Source organism: Squalius cephalus (genome assembly GCF_949319135.1).
Source record: "Squalius cephalus genome assembly, chromosome: 7".
Taxonomy (NCBI): Eukaryota; Metazoa; Chordata; class Actinopteri; order Cypriniformes; family Leuciscidae; genus Squalius; species Squalius cephalus.
In genome coordinates this window covers 33,879,612-33,898,858 of record NC_137128.1, presented here as the reverse complement: position 1 = coordinate 33,898,858, position 19,247 = coordinate 33,879,612, and the positions used below count along the sequence as shown (strand labels likewise).

Genomic DNA, 19,247 nt, shown 5'->3' with positions numbered 1-19,247 from the left:
ACAAAAGATGATTAAACACTACAGTAAGACCGAACAGGATTCATGGTAATACTAACATGAATTTCATTTAGATTTCATCAATAAGTGTATCAGTACCACAACTATCTCCTTTAAGAGTCATAACAGAATGATGCAAGTTCTAGAAATTTACCAGTCAGTGTTAGAGGTTCAACCATTTTTGCTCCAGGTCTATTTTAATAATAATTTACAAAGGATGTTTTAAGATGGTTTCATCATCAACAAAAACACTGTATCTCATAGGAAACAAGCAGAAAACAGACAGAAAGTGTATTTACTCAATTGGAATGTCTGAAAGTGTATCTCATCAAAATGTTATGTTAAAAAACAAGTTAAGATTTAACATGCAAAGAATATAGCATATAACAACTGAAGACGCATTCAATTCTGGCATTCTGTCAGATTGTTAGTTAAAATGTAAAATACTGTTTACATACACATAAATATAAAACAGCTAGTCAAAAAGGTCCTGATTCTTGTTCTTTCCCCCCCCCCATTTCTGTATGCTAACCAAAATACATAATATACAAAACGCTTTAATAAACTTTAGGTTTTGCCATAAAAATTTAAAAACAGAAATGGTTCATTTAATTTCACATAGCAAAATTGTTCTATTTTGTTGAGACAAGTGAAGGCAAATAGGTCGTAGGCACAAGGGACAGGTCAATATGAGAGGATGGGATAAATTCAAGTATTACACTCTGGAAGATAAAAAAGTACTTTGTTAGGCCAGAGCTCAACAATACTTAAAACTAATAAAATACAAGAAAATTCGGACAGAAATGCATTAAAATGTTCAGGTACACACTGACCGATGCAATGGTGTCAAACCGTTTACATAAAACGCATGAAATGACAGACATCGGTAGAAAACACAGTCAGTGGCTCCTCTGGTTTTGTAGCCCCTTCAGGCACATTAAAGGAGAGTTTGGTGTGAGGAGGCAAGACATGGTGATTGTGCAAGTTAGTCGCCCAGGTGGAGATGACTGAGGTCTTCGGGGCTGAATAGCAAAGGTCCTTCACGAGACTAGAAGGGGACTCTGCCGGAGTGATAGAGGTTCTCACAGGAACTGGTCGTGAGAAGGAATCTGGGCATTGGCGCAGTGACAAAGGGCTAGCGGTTACTCTTCATTGCCTCCTTGGAAGCAAGTATAAGGGGAGTGAGGCTGGAAAGAGGCTTCGCCAGCTTGAGGAACGGATGCTGCATGAGACAAATTAAGGACATTAGTACATTTTCTAGAAGATTACATAGTCATCAACATCATCACTTCTCTAAAACCTCCATAGTCTATTCCAGGGGTTTCCAAACTTGTCAGCTAAACCTCTTAGATTTAAAATATTCACAAGATGTTCCTCTTGATAATTTAATAACAAATTTGCATATTCACAGTTCTCTGATGACTGCTAATGGTCACATGTTTTTATTTAAAAAATATTATAATTAAATTAAATTATTATTAATATTAACTTCATAAAAAACAAATTGGTAGATTACAATAGTAATGCAAAGTAAAAAAATGATTATTTGATAATTATACAAATAATTAGATTTTACACTACAAGTTACGATACTACTGTTTAATTCTTCACTTTCAACGTTCAAACCCTCGAGCTTAAAACATAAACTTAAAACTTTTATTTTGGTTGAATACAGGAGAAATTCTATAAACTTCTGTATACAAAAATCTTGGAAATTTTGCAAATTAGTATAAAGAGAACCTAGCGCACATCGCAGTCCTAAATGCATGTTAAACTCGAAGCACATGCATTTTGTGAGAAGCGGCATTTACTTTGAACCAAGCTGCTGTATGCGTGTTAATAATAAATTAATAATAAATTGTGCAGCCCTACTTATCCATTTATTCATTCAATTCAATTTGATTAATTATTAGGTTTACATCAACAAACCCTGAACCCTCATTTGGGAAAACCTGGTCTGTTCAAATAGAGTTGTAAACAAACAAATCTTCAGTTTTGCTCCTTACTTGCAAGAGTTCTTTTCCTCCACCTCTCTTCTCCACATCCATCTCGAGGCAGCGGTTTAGGAAGTCTCTAAAAATGGGTGACAGCTTCTCTGGGTTCTGGAGTTCTGGGGTGCCATTAGTAGCGATGAGGTACAGCGCCTGGAGACGAACATTATCCATTAATGCAATTAATCTTTTCTTTAAAGTTAAACAGTTCACTTGAGCCATCATCATTAACTACAAAAAGACTTTACAAATGAATTGGTGATGGAGTAATAAAAGTACAGGACAAGATTGGCTCACCCTCAGAGGATTCTCATTGAGATAAGGAGGTTCACCCTCTACCATCTCGATGGCCATGATACCCAGAGACCATATGTCCACTTTGGGACCGTAGGCTTTACGTGTGACCACCTCAGGGGCCATCCAGTAGGGAGTTCCTACCATGGTGCTCCTCTTACTTTGCTCAGGGGTGATTTGAGCACAGAACCCAAAATCGGCTGAAAAAAAGAGGAAACAATTTATACAAAATGTGCTGAGATGAAGCCAGGACTTGACAGTGGGATCATGAACTCACTTAGCTTGACAGATCCATCCATTCCTAATAGAACATTGTCACTTTTGATGTCTCGATGGATGACCTGGTTCAAATGAAGGAACTCTAGAGCTTGCAAACACTGTGAAGGAGTCAGACCACAATGTTTAGGCAGTGATGGGGAAAACAAACACTTCAGATCTCACAACTATGCCAGAAATACTGTACCTCTCTGCAGACAGCAGCAATTTGTGCCTCATCCATGCAGGTTTCTGTGACCACATCAGTCAGAGAGCCTCCAGCAAGGTACTCCATCACCACAAAAAGCTCATCTCCAACCAAGAAGCTACACACATACGCAAGAAAACAGAAAGCAGATGCTACAATAGATGGCTGGATTGGAAACATATGCACAAAATAACATTTCTTTAAAGGCTGTAACTACCTGTCTACGAAGTTGACAATGTTGGGGTTCTTCATCTCCTTCATCACCAGGATCTCATTGATGATCAGCTCCTTCTTGGGCTGCTTCTGTAGGTTAATCTGCTTAATGGCCACCTATGAAAACACATCACTGTCAGTTGACTTGGCCTATTTCAACTAATTGAGGAAGGCCAAAATGTAATTCAAACAGTTAAATTGTTCAGAAAAAAATTAGTGGTCCATTTACTGGTAATTCAGTGTGATTAATTATAATTAATACACTACTATCAAACATTTGTGGTAATTAAGATTTTTTTTAATGTTTTTGAAAAAAGTATTTTTTGTTCACCAAGGCTGCATTTATTTGATCAAAACTATAGTAAAAACAGTAATATTGTGAATTATTATTACAATTTAAAATAACTGTTTTAATATATCTTAAAATGTAATTCATTCCTGGCATTGAATTTTCAGCATCATTACTCCAGTCTTCAGTCACATGATCTATTGGAAATCATTCTAATATGCTGATTTGCTATGTAAATATGTAAATTGTTTTGTGGAAACCATGATGCTCATTTCCAGGATTCTTTGATGAATAAAAACGAAAAGCATTTATTTGAACTATAAATCTTTTACAAGATTATACATGTCTTTACTGTTACTTTTGATCGGTTTAATGCATCCTTACTGAATAAAATAATTAACATCTTTTTTTTAACAATTAACAACTCGGTCCTGGAGGGCCACTGTCCTGCACAGTTTAGCTCCAACCCTGATCAAACACACCTAGCTGTGAGTTTCTAGTGATCCTGAAGACATTGATTAGCTTGCTCAGGTGTGTTTGATCAGGGTTGGAGCTAAACTGTGCAGGACAGTGGCCCTCCAGGACCGAGTTTGAGAAACCCTGTTTTAAAAAGTATATTGTACTGATCCCACACTTTTGTAGTAGTGTAAATTAACTGCCCCAACCTGTATTTATATTCCATTATGAGGATTTGTTCAAGGGCTTTTCTCAGCAAATACCGATATGAGCAAATCATTTGATTGATTATACAACATATCATGTAATTTGTTGAATTTACTTTTTTTTCTAAATTGAAGAGCACAAAATACCTCTTGGCCAGTTGCAACGTCAATGGCTGTGTACACCGTACCAGACGCACTGTAAAGAGACAACATTCAACTGAAGCAATCTTATATTCTAATAAATAAATAGAATCAACTATAAAATAAAGAACAATCAACTGTTTTTGTGATACAGACTGACAGATAGAAAGTAAAACTTCAAAATTGACAATAAATCATTAAATATACTTACCCTTGTCCAATTTTTTCATATCTTGTGTATTTTTTCTTGGGGTCTCCAATACTGACAATGGTCCCTTAAATCAATCACAAGACAGTTAGCATTCTGACAACTTGCTACAGTGCATATAAGAATAGTAATGTTGTGTTGAGCATCTGCAATGATTAGAAACCATCAAAAACATACTAAGTTTCTCCATAATCTCCTCATCGGTCATCTTGCCCTTGCTGCCCTTCTTCTGTTTGTCAGCAGCTTTGGATCCATCTGTCTCCATAGCGGCAGCAGGTGCAGGAATGGGATCGATGACCGAACGAGTGTATACCTATCCAGACAACAAAGACATCAACAATATGGCGATCACTCAAAAACCATGAAGTACAAACTGAAAAAAATAACGAATACTGCCTAAATCAAAAATCTGAATCTATATAAACATAATATGACAGAAACTGTGTGATGAGACTGCAAAGTTCCTGTTCACTCACAGATATGGTATGATTTGGACGTGGTGCTACAACTGGGGGCGGGGCTTCATCATCGTCATCATCATCAGGGTCCTTGACTGGTGATTGCTCTGAGCCTTTTTTTGCTGGTGGTCCATCTTTATCTGAAATAAAAGGGGAACAAATTCAGTAGAGGATAAACTTGAATACAGTTGGAGTGGGTGTTTGTTCATGCACTCATATACCTGTAAAACTGAGATATTTCTGCCTGCTGTTGCCTGTGGAGTCGTAGAATTTGAGCACATCCAGCACAGCCTGAGGGTTTTTCTTCTGCTCAGATTTCGTGATGTTGGAGGTCTGCAGCAGCCGAGCCCACTGCTCTGGCATGCCCTGAGACAGAGAAAGGAGAAAGATAAAGAAAAAGGAACGCAAAAAAGAAAGTGAGTAAGGGCCCATCTAATAATTTGATTAATTAAAATTCAGGAGGCAAATCAAATCAGTGGACTATGACAGCCAGGAGACAAATGGTCACACAATTCAAACTAGGCAATTGAATTGGAAATTCCTTCCAGCATTTGATGGATTAAGACAGGTCAGGGGCAGCATGGGTAAATTGCACCAGAGGAGTATTTGAGTATGTCTCACTCACAGTAAACTCCCCCGTGACTGAATCGAAGCCCACATGTATGGTGTGCTCAAAGTCTGAAGGGTTAGAAATCTCTGGACGCTCCTTATCCTTGTCTTTTTTCCGTCCTTCAACAGAAAAGATGGTTCTGGTTAGATGAGTCTGGTCACTGGCAAAATGACAGATTCCAGTGGACAATTTTACAATAAATGAACCTAAGTCGGGATGAGCCACTGTGTACAAAAATGTGATGAATTACAACATACAAAAGAAAAGACAATTAAAGGAATGTGCCGAGTTCAATACAAGTTGAACTCTATTGTCACCATTTGTGGAAACAATTTGTGCTGCTGACCACATAAAATACTTGCAAGTCAGTTTTTTCCTTAAAAAAAGAAGCAAAAACTTGGGTCATAGTATGGCATTAACAATGAAAGTAAACGGTCTTCCAGTAAGCGCCGGTGGTTAGTTACAAAACCCCTGTGTATAGACAAGTGTTACAGTAAACAACACTAAGAACAACATTCTCGTCTGTGTGTGGTTTGTGATAAGGCATAAAGGGAATATAATAACACACCCTGACTCAACAAACCGATCTGTGGAACTGAGCCAGACAGGGTCATAAAATGTGTATGGAAGTGTCAGTTCAGTCCAGATGCAAGTTAACTTGCTAAATTTGGATATTATATGCATATGATAGTAAATTCTTGCAAAAAAAAAAAAAAGAACATGGAAAACTGTACTTCTAGAAAATGAACAGAAAGCAAGCCTCTTGATCCTCTTGGATTAATTGTTTGCTTTTCAAATTAAATGACAAAAATCCATTATCACAAGGTAAGACTTGATGATATTTTCAATGTTTGTTGTTCATCTATATAACAGCACTTTTCCAATGGGTGACGAATACGTGTGCATTTAGATGCTTCACACGCAAATATAAAAACGCTGGCTTGGTGTGGTTATATTATAGGCCTATATTTGCTGCTGCAGGACATATTGATAGTGAATGAATGAATGAATGAATGAGGAATGAATAGTAAAATGTGGTGTTATATTGTCCTGTGGGGTAGTAAAGAAAGAAAAAATTGGGAATGCCTATCAAAATGACTTGTGTTTTTCACAAGTCTCTGTCTTCAAGTCCAAGTAAAGTCTCAAGTCAATTGTTCACGAGTCCAAGTCAAGTAAATTTTTTGCGACTTAAAGACTTAAATTAAAATATCCAAAAAACACTTACCCCACAAGCGTTACCCCACGCATTTAATTCGTTATTTAATTGTGAGTAATTCAGCATTTGTGGCTGTTTCATTAGAATGATAAAAAAATTATGTGAAATTAAGTGATCAAACACAACTGCAACAAAGTTCAAGTTCAGTTAAATAAATTAAATAATATTCCAATATTTCATCAAAATAATCACTAAAAAAATTATTTGCTGAGAAAAGCCCACAATAAATCTTTATAATTGGAAATTTGTATACAGGTTGGGACTATGCATATTTAAAAAATAAATAATAATAACTGATTAACTAAATTAAATTAAAAAGGATACATTTTTCCACAGATAAAGATTAATTACAAGTTCATCTGCTTATAACCACAATTCTACTGCAAAAATGACAACTTTGAATAACAATAAATAACAATATAATAAAAGAAGAAATAATCGAAGTGCTTTATTAAGTAATTTTTTTGAGTCGTGAGTATTTTCTATGGTATTCAACACAAATGCTGTTTTGTATTGACCCCATACCTTTCTCTGCTGAGAATATGGATATGATCTTGTTGCGGGGCTTGTCCCTCTTCTCCTCAGGGACGGAGGGCAGGGGTTTAGAGCTGGGGTTTGTTGACATACTGTCCTTGATGCCGGTGCTAAATGTGCTGCTCATTCTGACTGGGGGGGCAGGGGGTTTGTCCTCCAGCTCTCCGTTGTCAGACATGACAGGGAAACGCACTCAGAGGGGTTGTTGGGTTTCAGAGGTCAACCTGCAGAGGGCGGCAGAGAAACAAACATCTTAGCTGATAAATGAATTGTTCCAAATGGAGAGAATGACAGATAACGGGACATTTGTATGGCTATTTTTGCAAGAGATTGTATCAGTGCACATCAGTTTCATCTGTGACTCTCACTAGAAGAATACAAGCAAAATAAGCAAACCGGCCAAGGCTGGTCGTCCAATAATGTGCTGCTCAAAATGGACATAAAAACAATGTAACTATTTCAGTAAAATCTCAGAGGAACAATTTCTGAATTTTATTGTACAGACCTTTTATAAAAGCTTTGCTACCACCACAATGGCCACACCAAGAGTCTGCTAAAATAGTGCTGCTAAAGCATAACACTGCTACTGTGCTACAAAACCAGACAGTCAACAAGTTAGCATGGACAGAGAGAGACTGTGTCTCAAGTTCTGCTAGCTGACTGTTTTTTGAGAAGTGCAAACAATGTCCACCCCTGTGTGAAAGTCACTGATACTTTTTGGAGACTTCACTGTCTAGCAGCTGTGAGCTAGCTTAGCATCGCTATCCTAGAGAGTTCTAGCAAGTCATGAGTTCAAATGAAAGTGCTGAGGTTTTCAATTCAAAGAGCAAGTCTGCACAACAGGATGTCTTGCTCAGGATGGCTGTCTGACATGAGCTCAATTAAAAAATCTAGTGAGCTTTGCTACCTTGCTGTCAACTGTCTATGATAGAATCTTAACCAAAATGGAACCTAATAATAACTGATTTGCTGTCCTCTACATGGGCAGCAAACACACAAATAGTGCTCCTCATGTGAAGTATACGAGAAACTCGACTCGATACATGGCACATACAAGGACAAAATAAATACTTTCAGTACTGAATTAAATATATCGTCTAAACATTTTTCTTGCCTCAGTCTGCCAGTATTTTCACTGAGGTAGTCACAATGGATTACGAGTTTGCCTTCTCTGTGAAGGATATGATACAATGCTGATTGGATTTCTGGGGATCTCCAGTTGGGGTCACAAAAAGGTTCTAAGGACAATTTGAGAGTATTTTTATTTTTATGTTATGTATTTTAAAGGAGTAGTTCACTTTAAAATTAAAATTACCCCATGATTTAGGCTACTCACCCTCAAGCCATCCTAATGTATATGACTTTCTTCTTTCAGATGAATACAATCAGAGCTAGAATTTTACTTTGTAATGTGTTAAATATGAATATTTTTCTTACACAAACTCATCACTTTGCTTCAGAAGGCCTTTATTAAACCCCCCGGAGCCTAGTGGAGTTCTTTTATGATGGATGGATGCACTTTTTTGAGCTTCAAACTGATGGTTGCAATCCACTGCTATTATCAAGCTCGGAAGTGTCAGGGTGTTTATTAATATAACTCTGATTGTGTTCGCCTGAAAGAAGGAAGTCATATTCACCTAGGATAGCTTGAGGGTGAGTAAATCATGGGGTAATTTTCATTTTAAAGTGAACTACTCCTTTAAGGTCTGTCAAACTGCCTCTGAACAATATTTATTGTGAAAAGTGCTCTGCAAAGAAAGTACATTTGAATGGAATTGAAAACAATTCTCTTAGTGACGCCCTGAATTTTGGGAAACCAAAAAAAAAAAAAAAAAAGGGAAGAAAAAGGCCGAAATCATTGACTGAAATCGATGATATGTTTTGAATGATTCAGCATCTATTAGCAATATGTTTATTAGCAATATGTAAAATTTGTTCAGCTGAAATATCAAGAGGTGACTTTCCAAACAGCACAGAGAGTTTGATAACCCAAGTTTATTTACAGAGACTTTGTTTCAAAATTTGACTGTTGGAAGCACAATTCCGATGCCTTAAAATTCAGATTAAATCACTAAATTTTGAAAAAGAGGTGAATATAACAGTGTATTTCTCCCAGGCCTGAATCTTTATCTATAAACACTTTAAATTTCTTCTAGTAAGGAAGAAAATTTTGTTCGATAGCTTAATAGAAAACCTCATCAGGTGAGTGTGGCCTCAAATGGTACAAAGATGTTTTCATCACCAGTCAAGTCTGGTTAGAAATCAGTGCCATCATGCGGCTGTCTGCATCCACTGTCATCAACATGTCCATATAAGGTAAAATCCTGTCTCACCTAAGTGAGGTCAACACAGCAAATCATGCGCAACTCAACCTCAACGTAACCACAATGTCTTCCTGTTTGACAGCACAGTTTGACTGTGCATTGTTTTAACACAACAAAGGACTTTTACCTGACTGATAACAACTGCAGAAAGACAAAAGAGAATGTGTTTTTGGGTTTAATGATTCTGAGAATGACTCATTTTTATGTTCTAATGAGCGATTGCTCCACGCAGCCATGGATTACACGCTTTAGAGTTTGATCTGAAACAATTTTACCTGAACTATAACAAAGATATTTCTGAAGAGTTGAGAAATGAGAAACAAAGAGTTGAGAACTATTACACAAGTATTGCATGATCTTAGAGTAACACTTGTGAGCCAGTTCCTGATTCCCTAGAAAAAAAACATGGGCAGAATTAAGATCAGAGCAGGCAGTGTGAGAAAAATCTCAGAAACTGTATACATAACATGCATTGTGACACCAATCTAATGAAAAACCCTATGCAAAACAAAAACCATGAGCTTGAGATAGAAATCCCTGATTCAATCTGAATGCAGAAAGACACCATAAATACATCAAGTCAAACAGCAAAAGTCTTAATTAATTCAATTCAGTACTTCTGGAGCACAATCAGTTTAAAGAGATTTTTTTCAAGCCACCACCATAAATTTCAGCATGTAAGAAGGGGGCATAATCAACACTAAAACTCAAAAAGATCAAGGAAAAAGGATGCAATTAGATTCCAGTGCCATCACTATAACACTATCTCACCCTGAAGAACCCCGATGGAAAGATCCAGCTGATGTCCCTGGCTCCGGTGTCCACAAGTCTCTTTTCTCCCTGTGTTTCCACTAAAGTGAGCCGAGAGAGAGGCGTGTTGATGCAGGCATGTTTCATTCCACAGCAGGATGAAACGCTGCGAGTGCAGTCATGCCTTTGTGCTGCACATTACTATAGTAATGTTCCACCCTTCAGGCTTGATATAAGGCCCTACAGCAGAGATATTTGACCGGACATACCTTTACACACCACTGACTCTCGCTCTGAGGAACCACCGCCGTTAAACAACAATCACAAATGAATCAGGATTATGGGAGGTGTTTTAGGAGCTTGAATAGAGAGCACTTTCACCCCTACATACCTATGGAAGAGGATCTGAAAAGAAAGATCTCGTTTAAAGCATTCAATATTGAGCAATGCTACACAGACTCTTGCAGATTTCAGTAATACGTTTTCCATTTTTCCTCAAGGAATTTTATCTGGGATCAAGTCTTAACTTGCCTTTCAGTAATGATGACAGTGATTTGGAGATGGGTGTGACTCTCTCCAGTGTTTTATAGGCTCAAACGCACTTCTGCATGGTTCATTTCATGAGGTATTTTTTCCCCAACTTGGAGCCAGTGTTTTATGTTTCTGCATCAAAAATGGTTAGTCTAGCGCTTGTGAATCTTACAGCCTCGAGATACTGATTCCATAACCATTTCTGCCAAGCCATACAATCTCAAGGCTTCATTAAAACAAACTACTTTAAAAAAAAAAATTTTTTCATAAATTACAAAATCATTTACATTTGATAAAGAGAAGTGATTGAGAAGAGTTGAAGAATGTTTCGTGAATCTTCTTAAGAACGATTGGTCTGTAAATCGGACCTCAAGGCTTGCACTGCATGGGTTCATTGTTGCATGCAGGAAAAACTGTCACTGTAAAGATGTAGACAAACTGGATGTCCACAAAACCAAAGGGGACCCGATTATTGTTGTCACAAATTTTGTATTTTTTTTGTATTTATGACATAGGTGCATTCACGCCATGTCGGAACTTCAGTAATTATGAAATTCCAACTTGTAAACCTATTTTCGAAATTTTCTAAGAGCTCCGACATGTACCAACTGATTGCTGCAACGTCATGCAGAACACTCAAAATAGCAGCGGCTTCAGCAGTAAAATGTAGTTAAGCAGTTATAACACAATATTTCTGTTTAATAGATCCTATTATTGACTATTGTATTGTTAATGTCTTAATAATGAAGAGTACTCTGAAAATAAATGAAAGACATACAATGCAGTTTAAAGTAGCAAGCACATCATTGAATTATATAATGTCCTGTTAAATAAACTAGCCTATAGCCAACATTTATAAATAAGAAATTTGCATCACGAATGTTAGCCTACTTCTTGTATTGTATGAAGGTATTTTAAGTAATTTCTTTCTTTAAAAAAAGTATTACCAACCCCAAACTTTTGAACTAGAGTGTATATTGGATATATATATATATATATATATACACATTCCAGTTGCTCAAAAAGATCTTGGTGCTAGACACAACAAAGACATGGATTTGATTTCCAGGGAACACATGAACCCATTAACGATAAAAATGCAAACCTTAAAATGTATCGTAAGTTCTGTTAGATAAAAGCATCTGCAAAATGTACAGTAATATCACAGAAAGTTGCACTTTGTTACAAATTACAAGATTTTCTCCAATAACATAGCATTATAAAGATACTCCTTTTCCATCTACAGCATGCATAAGTATGAATTCAGCCAAAGGCTGCAAGCTGTCCTCTCAGTTTGTGTGACGAAAAGGGGAAGTGATAGGAAAATGCCAGAGAAAGCTCATGGGAAGCGGGAGTGTGGACATTCCCGTCTGCTCCCCCGAGCCTCTTTGATTTGAGCCGTGCCAGGCCTAAACTAACGAGCATATTTCTTTTTCACAGTTGCAGGCTCGCTGGCCAAAAGTAAACATAAGGTGCCAGTGACTATGCATGCAATGTGGGTCAGACTCGGACTCCTCCATATAAATGCAAGAACATCCCTATTCACTAATCACCGATAAACCAACAGACATGATGCACTGATACAAGTTCAGTAACTTGACTCTATCACATATCATTTCTGATGCATTTTTTCCAATTCAGAAAATTCTAGCTATGTAACCTCTGATAGTGCCGATTACAATCTTCATGCACTAGAGACACTGAAGACAAAAAACCAACAGTACAGTGCCTCAACTTCCTATTACTCACATCCCCTCAGTTTCTGATTGGTGGATGGATAACAAGCATTTCCTGATCTTACTAGCCCCGACCACTATGGGACACACACTTCCACTTCATCTGACCAACTGGACCAAAACAAAGATATCAGAGCACGCCTCTCTTTTACAGATGTGTGGTTGTGTAGAGGAACTGTTTACAGGAAGACAGAGCAAGGGCCTTTTGTATTTGCAGCTTCTATAAAAGGAAATACTGAGCAAGACTTCCTGAAACGAGCCTTGCTGCCATCCTCCTTCCAGGCTATTGGAGAATGAAGGCATGAATTCATTGGTCCAGAGAGAAGAAACAAGCTTTCTAACCACTAAATTATTGCTTGTCATCAATTAAATTAACATTACGTCATAATTTGAACTTTATTTCTTCTGTGGAACATAAAAATAAATGTTAGGCCAGATTCTCTAAGGGAGCTATCAGCCTCAGCCACCTTTCTTGCCTCTTTTCCCATTCAACGAAGGTGCATGGTGACTTACATGGTGCTATTTAGTCCAAACATCTACTTAATGTCCCATTAAGAAAATATAATCATCGCATGACAATCATGCTAAAATAGATAGAAATGATAGAAGACGATAGAAATGCCCCCCAAAAGATGAGACTTAGCCTAAGTGTCACACATGCACATTTCAACAAACACTAATAAAACTACAACTAATGTGTAAATAAAAACCATTTCTGAACTTTCTGGAAAAAGGCTTGTTTCGCTTTGGTTCTGCTGACTATTATCCACTTGATTTAATTCATATTTCTTTGTGGGGGGAAACAAGCCAGAATACATCTAACGTTAATCGTAGAAGCAAACAGCCCTGCATGATCAAAAACAAGACTATCAATGAGTTATAAAAACAAAGGCGCAATGACAAACCATCAAAAAATAGCCTAACTTACACTTTTTAAATCTCAAGTGATCTGCGTACTGTTCGCAGAGCAAATATCAGGATTAGACTAGTTTAGCATTTTCAACTCACCAGAACTCCCGCAAACCTCTTCAAAGTTTTAGCTCCGCCTTTTCACGTTCATAAATGTATTTCGCTGCAAGTATAATGAGAATATCTCCCCAGAGATTATGATTTTGGACGCCTTGTCGACGTGCTTCTAAGTTTTTTTTTTAGTTAACTACTTCTCTTGGACCCGGGATCTGTCTGCTATGGCGGAGGGGAAGCGGAACTGTCGACCCAGCCCAATGTTTGTACTTCACTAAACGTAGCTTTTTAGGTTGGAGAGTTTTTAAACTAATCTATTATTCATAAAAATCTAAATAAAAATTATTAAATTGCGCGAAATGTTGATTGTAATAAGAAGTTTTCTGCAACCTCAAAACTACTACTGTTTGCAAATGGGTTCCGTCCATGAGTTCCGACAGCTATTGCATGACGGGAAATGTAGTTTAGATCTTATTGCACTGCGCTAAGGTGGCGTACTCGAAAACTACATTTCCCTACACTTATCGGATTCTGCCAAATTATTTTATTCTACGAGTCACTCACCGGTATGCCAACGTAAGTGTTTCAGTTAAATCCTACGAGAGTCATACGTTATTTAGAACTTTAACTTTTTTATAGATAGTACGATACAAGATTAAATGGCTTTGACAAGACATAAAAAGCAACAATGGTGAGCGTCATCATAAATAAACTTTATTTTTAAAGCTATGAAAAAGAGATCCAAACCCTCTGCTGGCAGCAACTGGAAAATACATTTTATTCTTCCCTGTTGTAACATTCATGGTCATCTACAAAGCAAAGAAAGGCACTGATACAAAAAGTCAATTGATTTCCACTGATTAGGATTTTAACCAAGAAAGGGACTGGATATTTGATCCAGAACACACTGTAATATGCTATTTTTTTCTCATATCTTGGGTACATCTGGGACAGTACCTGTAATTGGAGAACAAAATATTTTAAAACTGCAATATTAACTACAAAGAGATGTAACTCAGTATGTGTGAGTACGCAAATAAAAGTAGTACAAAATAAGGGGAATTAGCTCACCATTTTCCCTTTGGTTTGGTTGTTAGGCCGACACAGGCAAAGTGAAACCATTCTATTGGACACTGTTAAAAGAAAAGAACGTTATCTTTTACGTTATCAACAATAATAAGATGACTTCTGTTATTTACAACAATGTCTATCCATTATTCTCACTGGATATTATGATGCATATTTAAGACCATTCATGCATATATATATATAACACATTATTACTCACATCAGAATTGTCACATCCAATCATTTCTCCATATGATACTTGACTACACAAACAATATGTGGGTTCATTAGGGTCTACTGGCATATCAAGGACATCTGATGGATGCATGGCGAGCAGAGATTCACTTATGTTGGAACTAATGAGAGAAAAGACACACACAAAAAAAAAAAGAGTTGAATACAAATCCTTATAATAATATACTTTTGCATCAGTACAATGCATCCATATAAAATCACTGTTACCCAGTTTTCAGTTTTTTCTGCTTGGGTGAGTCTTGATCTGATCCTTTCTTGTCTCTTCCATTAGATCCCTTCTTGTCTTTTATATTCTTATCCTCTGAAACAACAAATTAGTCTGTTTAGTCTTACCTTAAATTACAGCAAAATGGATTAAATGGGCATTAATTGTATCTATAATATGTACATAAACATACATATATTCTAAACAATAAGACTTACTTCGAGATAGCTTTTCATCAGAGCTATCCGGGCTACCTGAGTCCAGTTTTTCCTGCAGATCATTCTCGAAGCGAGCTAGATCAGCATCCAACCGCCGGATGTGTTTATCCACCTGGTAGAAATACAAGCAGACTTGTTTTTGCTTGATGCATGAAGTAGGACAAGCAAATATAAAATGGAGGACTCTGCATCTCACCATTTCATATATCTGCATTGCAAGCTGAACTTTGTCATCGCTGTACTCTTTGCATTTGCTGTAGGCATTTTCAATCTTCTTTAAATGCTGGACACGCTCCTCAGATGGCATACTTTTTACATTTCCAATATACTCAGAAGCTAGTTCACTTATCTCTGCTTTTTTCTCTGTGAAGTAAGAATGCAATTGATAAGAGAACATTAAAAAATTATTTCACTGTAATGACCTGTAATGAGTAACGTTATTTGTGATACTGATCCAAACATTACCTTCAGTTCTATTATCCAAATCCCCCATTAATGAAAAGTTTCTCTGCAATTCGCAGGGAAGTCCCTCGATACCTAGAATGAATGATTATATAAAATTATTAGATGCACAACACAGTCAAGTATACTTCAGCAGTTTATCACATAAGACTGATACATATGTTATGTAGAAACTCAGAAGCTGCAAGAGTTTGAGTTGATTACACTGACAGATTACTTGACAGTAATTCAAATGTGGCAACAAGTTTAGAAGATTATCATTTAAGAAACTTACTGTCTAAATAGTGTTCTAAGTACATTCCTTTCGCCATTTTTGTTGGTATGGGCTTTGTACTGAAGGCGTGTACGATGGTTTATTTAGCGCGCGCTGATTTCCTTTCCTGGAGGCGCTGTGCAGACTATTAGATTCTTATATGAAATTGATCAACTATTCAGCTATTATGTAAACAGATAAGACTGTCCATGTGGTTTGTAGCTCATATATTGTAGCGTAACATCTTCCTCTGTACTACATCAAGTAACAACTTGCTCTAGGTCGCCATCTACTGCAGTGGAGTTTTGTTTTGGTTTGGTCGCTGCTTCTCTCTCTGGGAAGAAATAAATTAAATAGCCTTGTGGATTTTGGTGGTGGATATTATACAATTTTAAGTGTATATTGTATACTATATCGTTGGTTTCTTAATATTAACTGAAACCTTATGTATTTTCTATCATTCTTAAAAAGTGAGGGACAAGACAACGTGTCGTGATGATACTAGTTAGTATGTTCATAACTCACCACAAGGTGGCAGTGTCGTCTTAGGAATCAAGTGAAGTGACTCATTAAAAATAGCCTACAGAATAGCCTCATATAGCTAAATAGCTTACAGCAGATGGTTTAACTACTGAATTTGTTCTGTATTTTCTCTGTATGAATACAGCACATGGACATTGGACATGGTTGAACGGCTGGGCTGTCTAATGGAGTTCAGTGATATAACAGAGGCCTGAAGACTGAAGTCGATCCTCAGCATTGTTGCTCAGAGACACACTGTGACCAAATCACATTCAACCCTCATGCAAAAACACTACAGATGTTGGGCTGCAACACCATAGACATATATTTTAAATAGAGTAAGATTTTGGCCTAAAAGAAAAAAAGAAAAAATATTTAGCCTATTGGACCAGCCATTCTCCACCATTATTAATGGCATGCAATGGGATTCAATTAGGCCTAACTTTAAATCAAAGAATGTGCTTAAAAATTTGTATTTGAAGCAAACCTCAATGGTAATTTTGATATTGTTAAAAATAATATGAGAATAATGTTATAAGAAACTACAGTGTAAACCCTGTGAGGCAATAAGGAAAGTCTGCATGTTAATGACTCCTCCCAGGTTTTTCTATAGCATTTCTAAGTGATGGAAGCAGTAACAAGACCTATAGGTGTTTAAGGTCTAGTGAATATCTCTATTATTTTGCATATATATATATATTTAACACTGCAATTATGGCACTGTGCTACAGGAATATACTTTTTGTGACAGCATTTATCCTAGGTATGCATTTGGACTTTCTTGATTTTTTTAATCATAAAGTTAATATGTTTTTGTGGACAATGATTTATGTTTAATTGTACAGGATGCACAGCACAGGACAATGTAATACAGTCCAAGCAAGTTATGACAGCTTTTGAAGATGGAACAGCCACTCTCGACTGCACTTACAAAGCAACCAGCACTCAGTATCCAAATCTCTTCTGGTACCAACAGAAGACAAATGGATCCCCAAAATACATGCTGATGAGACTTTCTGGATCGAGCGACAATGATGAAGAGTTCAAGCGGAGATTTAATGCAGATCTCAACACATCTGCTTTAACAGTTCCTCTTACAATCAAGGATGTGCATGTGTCTGACTCTGCCGTGTATTACTGCGCTCTGAAGCCCACTGTGAGAAAACTGAAGTCAAACCACATACAAAAACACAAGAGCAGAAACATGTTCACGGATGGTTTAGTCTGTGCTTCTCAGATTTAGTAAAGTTATCTAAAACAGTCAAATAAAGTCTATGCTGATGATATTCTTCTAGTTATATCGTCACCATCAATAAATGTATAGATAAGCAATGATTAAAGACTGTTGAGTAAAACTGTTTTGAAATTTACATTGGTATAAAAATCTATTTGAAATAAATGCTGTTCTTTTGAATTTTCTATTCATCAAAGTATTCTTAAAATAAAATGCATCTCAGTTTTAGAAATATTACAGCACAACTGAGCAGCAAAGCAGAATATTAGAATAATTTCTGAAGGTTCGTGTGAAACTGAAGACTGGAGTAATGGCTGCCTGAGCATAAGAGGCTTCTTTCAAAAACATTTAAAAATCTTACTGACCACAAACTTTTGAACAGTATTATGGAATCATAGTAGATGCATTTATAGCACACAGAGAACATACAAATGAGTGTGATGTGTCTCTTTCTTCTGTTCCCCAAGTGTGAAATATAGACATGATGTTGCTCAGAGAGGAGGGACTCAGAGTTCACAGATCTGACATGATCTCATCGTGTCTGAAAGAGACTGAGGACGAAACGATTCAGTCTGACTCTTCTCACAGTGAACACTTGAACAATGGATCTTCTTTCAGTTATTCTGTTCTGTGCCTCAGCAGGTGTGTGTTTGACTGACTGACTGACTGATTGATTGATTGATTGATTGATTGATTGATTGATTGATTGATTGATTGATTACAAATAAATATTTCCATTAAGCAACCCATTCCTCTTTTGTTTCAGCTGCTGTCTTTGGAAATACTATCAAACCAGACGAAACAGATGTTGAGGCTGATGAGGGACAAACTGTGAAGTTGTCCTGTAGTTATTCCTCCACTGGGGGTGTAGATGATCTCTTCTGGTATCGTCAGTATGGAAGATCAAAGCCTGAATTTCTTGAACTCACCAACAGTGCTGCAAAAGAGCCTCGGGTATCTAATGTAGATCCAAGACTCTCTGTTAAAGTAACAAAAAATGAACAAATCCATGTGGATCTGGAGATCTCCTCTGCTACAGTGTCAGACTCTGCTGTGTATTACTGTGCTCTGAGGCCCACAGTCACAGGAAACACAAGAACACTGTACAAAAACCTTTCCTTATTTAATCCATTGAGAACAAGCAATAGACACAGAGACAAATACTAATCAATATGACATTAAAAAGTGAATGAAGCATCCTAAACATTGTTACATTATTATATTTAAATCCATACAAAAGTAGAATAATAATTTCAATGCATTATCACATCCAACAGACTGTGCAAGCAATGTGCCACTAAGTGTCAGTGTTCTCAGACATTTGCAACAATGAACAACAGAATTAATAATATTTCAACAACATTTTAATGGGATAAGAAAACAGACTCAAAAGCAGAAAGTTTTTTTTTTTTTTTTTTTCTTCATAAATAATACTATTAAACATACTATTAATGAAGGTTTAAAGCTTTGGTTTTACCCTCAGAGATCAGGAAGTGTCTGAATGTCTTGATAAGTGAACAGCAGAAAGCATCAGTAACACACAGTAAGAGCACAGAGCACTGAGAGCTTTAACACACAACTGATCTGATCATATTCACCATGAACAAATACATGCTGCTGGTTTTCATTATGGCGTCAGGTGTGTCATTT

The 19,247-nt window shown here is 36.8% G+C and overlaps 2 protein-coding genes across 3 annotated transcripts; both read right to left on the bottom strand.

Moving 5' to 3' along the window:
- Positions 1–604: 604 nt before the first annotated feature.
- pak2a (p21 protein (Cdc42/Rac)-activated kinase 2a) lies at positions 605–13,829 on the bottom strand. Of its 2 annotated transcripts, none has more exons than XM_079875810.1 (14): positions 13,426–13,829; positions 7,068–7,300; positions 5,342–5,445; positions 4,938–5,082; positions 4,735–4,856; positions 4,436–4,571; positions 4,262–4,325; positions 4,057–4,105; positions 2,963–3,075; positions 2,746–2,863; positions 2,560–2,659; positions 2,286–2,482; positions 2,004–2,141; positions 605–1,219 (listed from the first exon to the last, which is right to left on the bottom strand). In XM_079875810.1, exons 2-14 carry the CDS (start codon positions 7,252–7,254, stop codon positions 1,133–1,135), a joined length of 1,560 nt encoding a protein of 519 aa, XP_079731936.1. In that variant the 5' UTR covers positions 7,255–7,300; positions 13,426–13,829; the 3' UTR covers positions 605–1,132. The 2 variants fall into 2 exon arrangements, with proteins under 2 accessions (XP_079731936.1, XP_079731935.1); XM_079875809.1 differs by lacking the exon at positions 13,426–13,829 and adding an exon at positions 10,172–10,662.
- Positions 13,830–14,078: 249 nt separating this feature from the next.
- On the bottom strand, positions 14,079–16,103 carry ing5b (inhibitor of growth family, member 5b). Its single transcript, XM_079875818.1, has 8 exons — positions 15,863–16,103; positions 15,592–15,663; positions 15,323–15,489; positions 15,127–15,238; positions 14,911–15,004; positions 14,669–14,804; positions 14,452–14,513; positions 14,079–14,337 (listed from the first exon to the last, which is right to left on the bottom strand). Exons 1-8 carry the CDS (start codon positions 15,897–15,899, stop codon positions 14,298–14,300), a joined length of 720 nt encoding a protein of 239 aa, XP_079731944.1. The 5' UTR covers positions 15,900–16,103; the 3' UTR covers positions 14,079–14,297.
- Between the last annotated feature and the right edge of the window lie 3,144 nt (positions 16,104–19,247).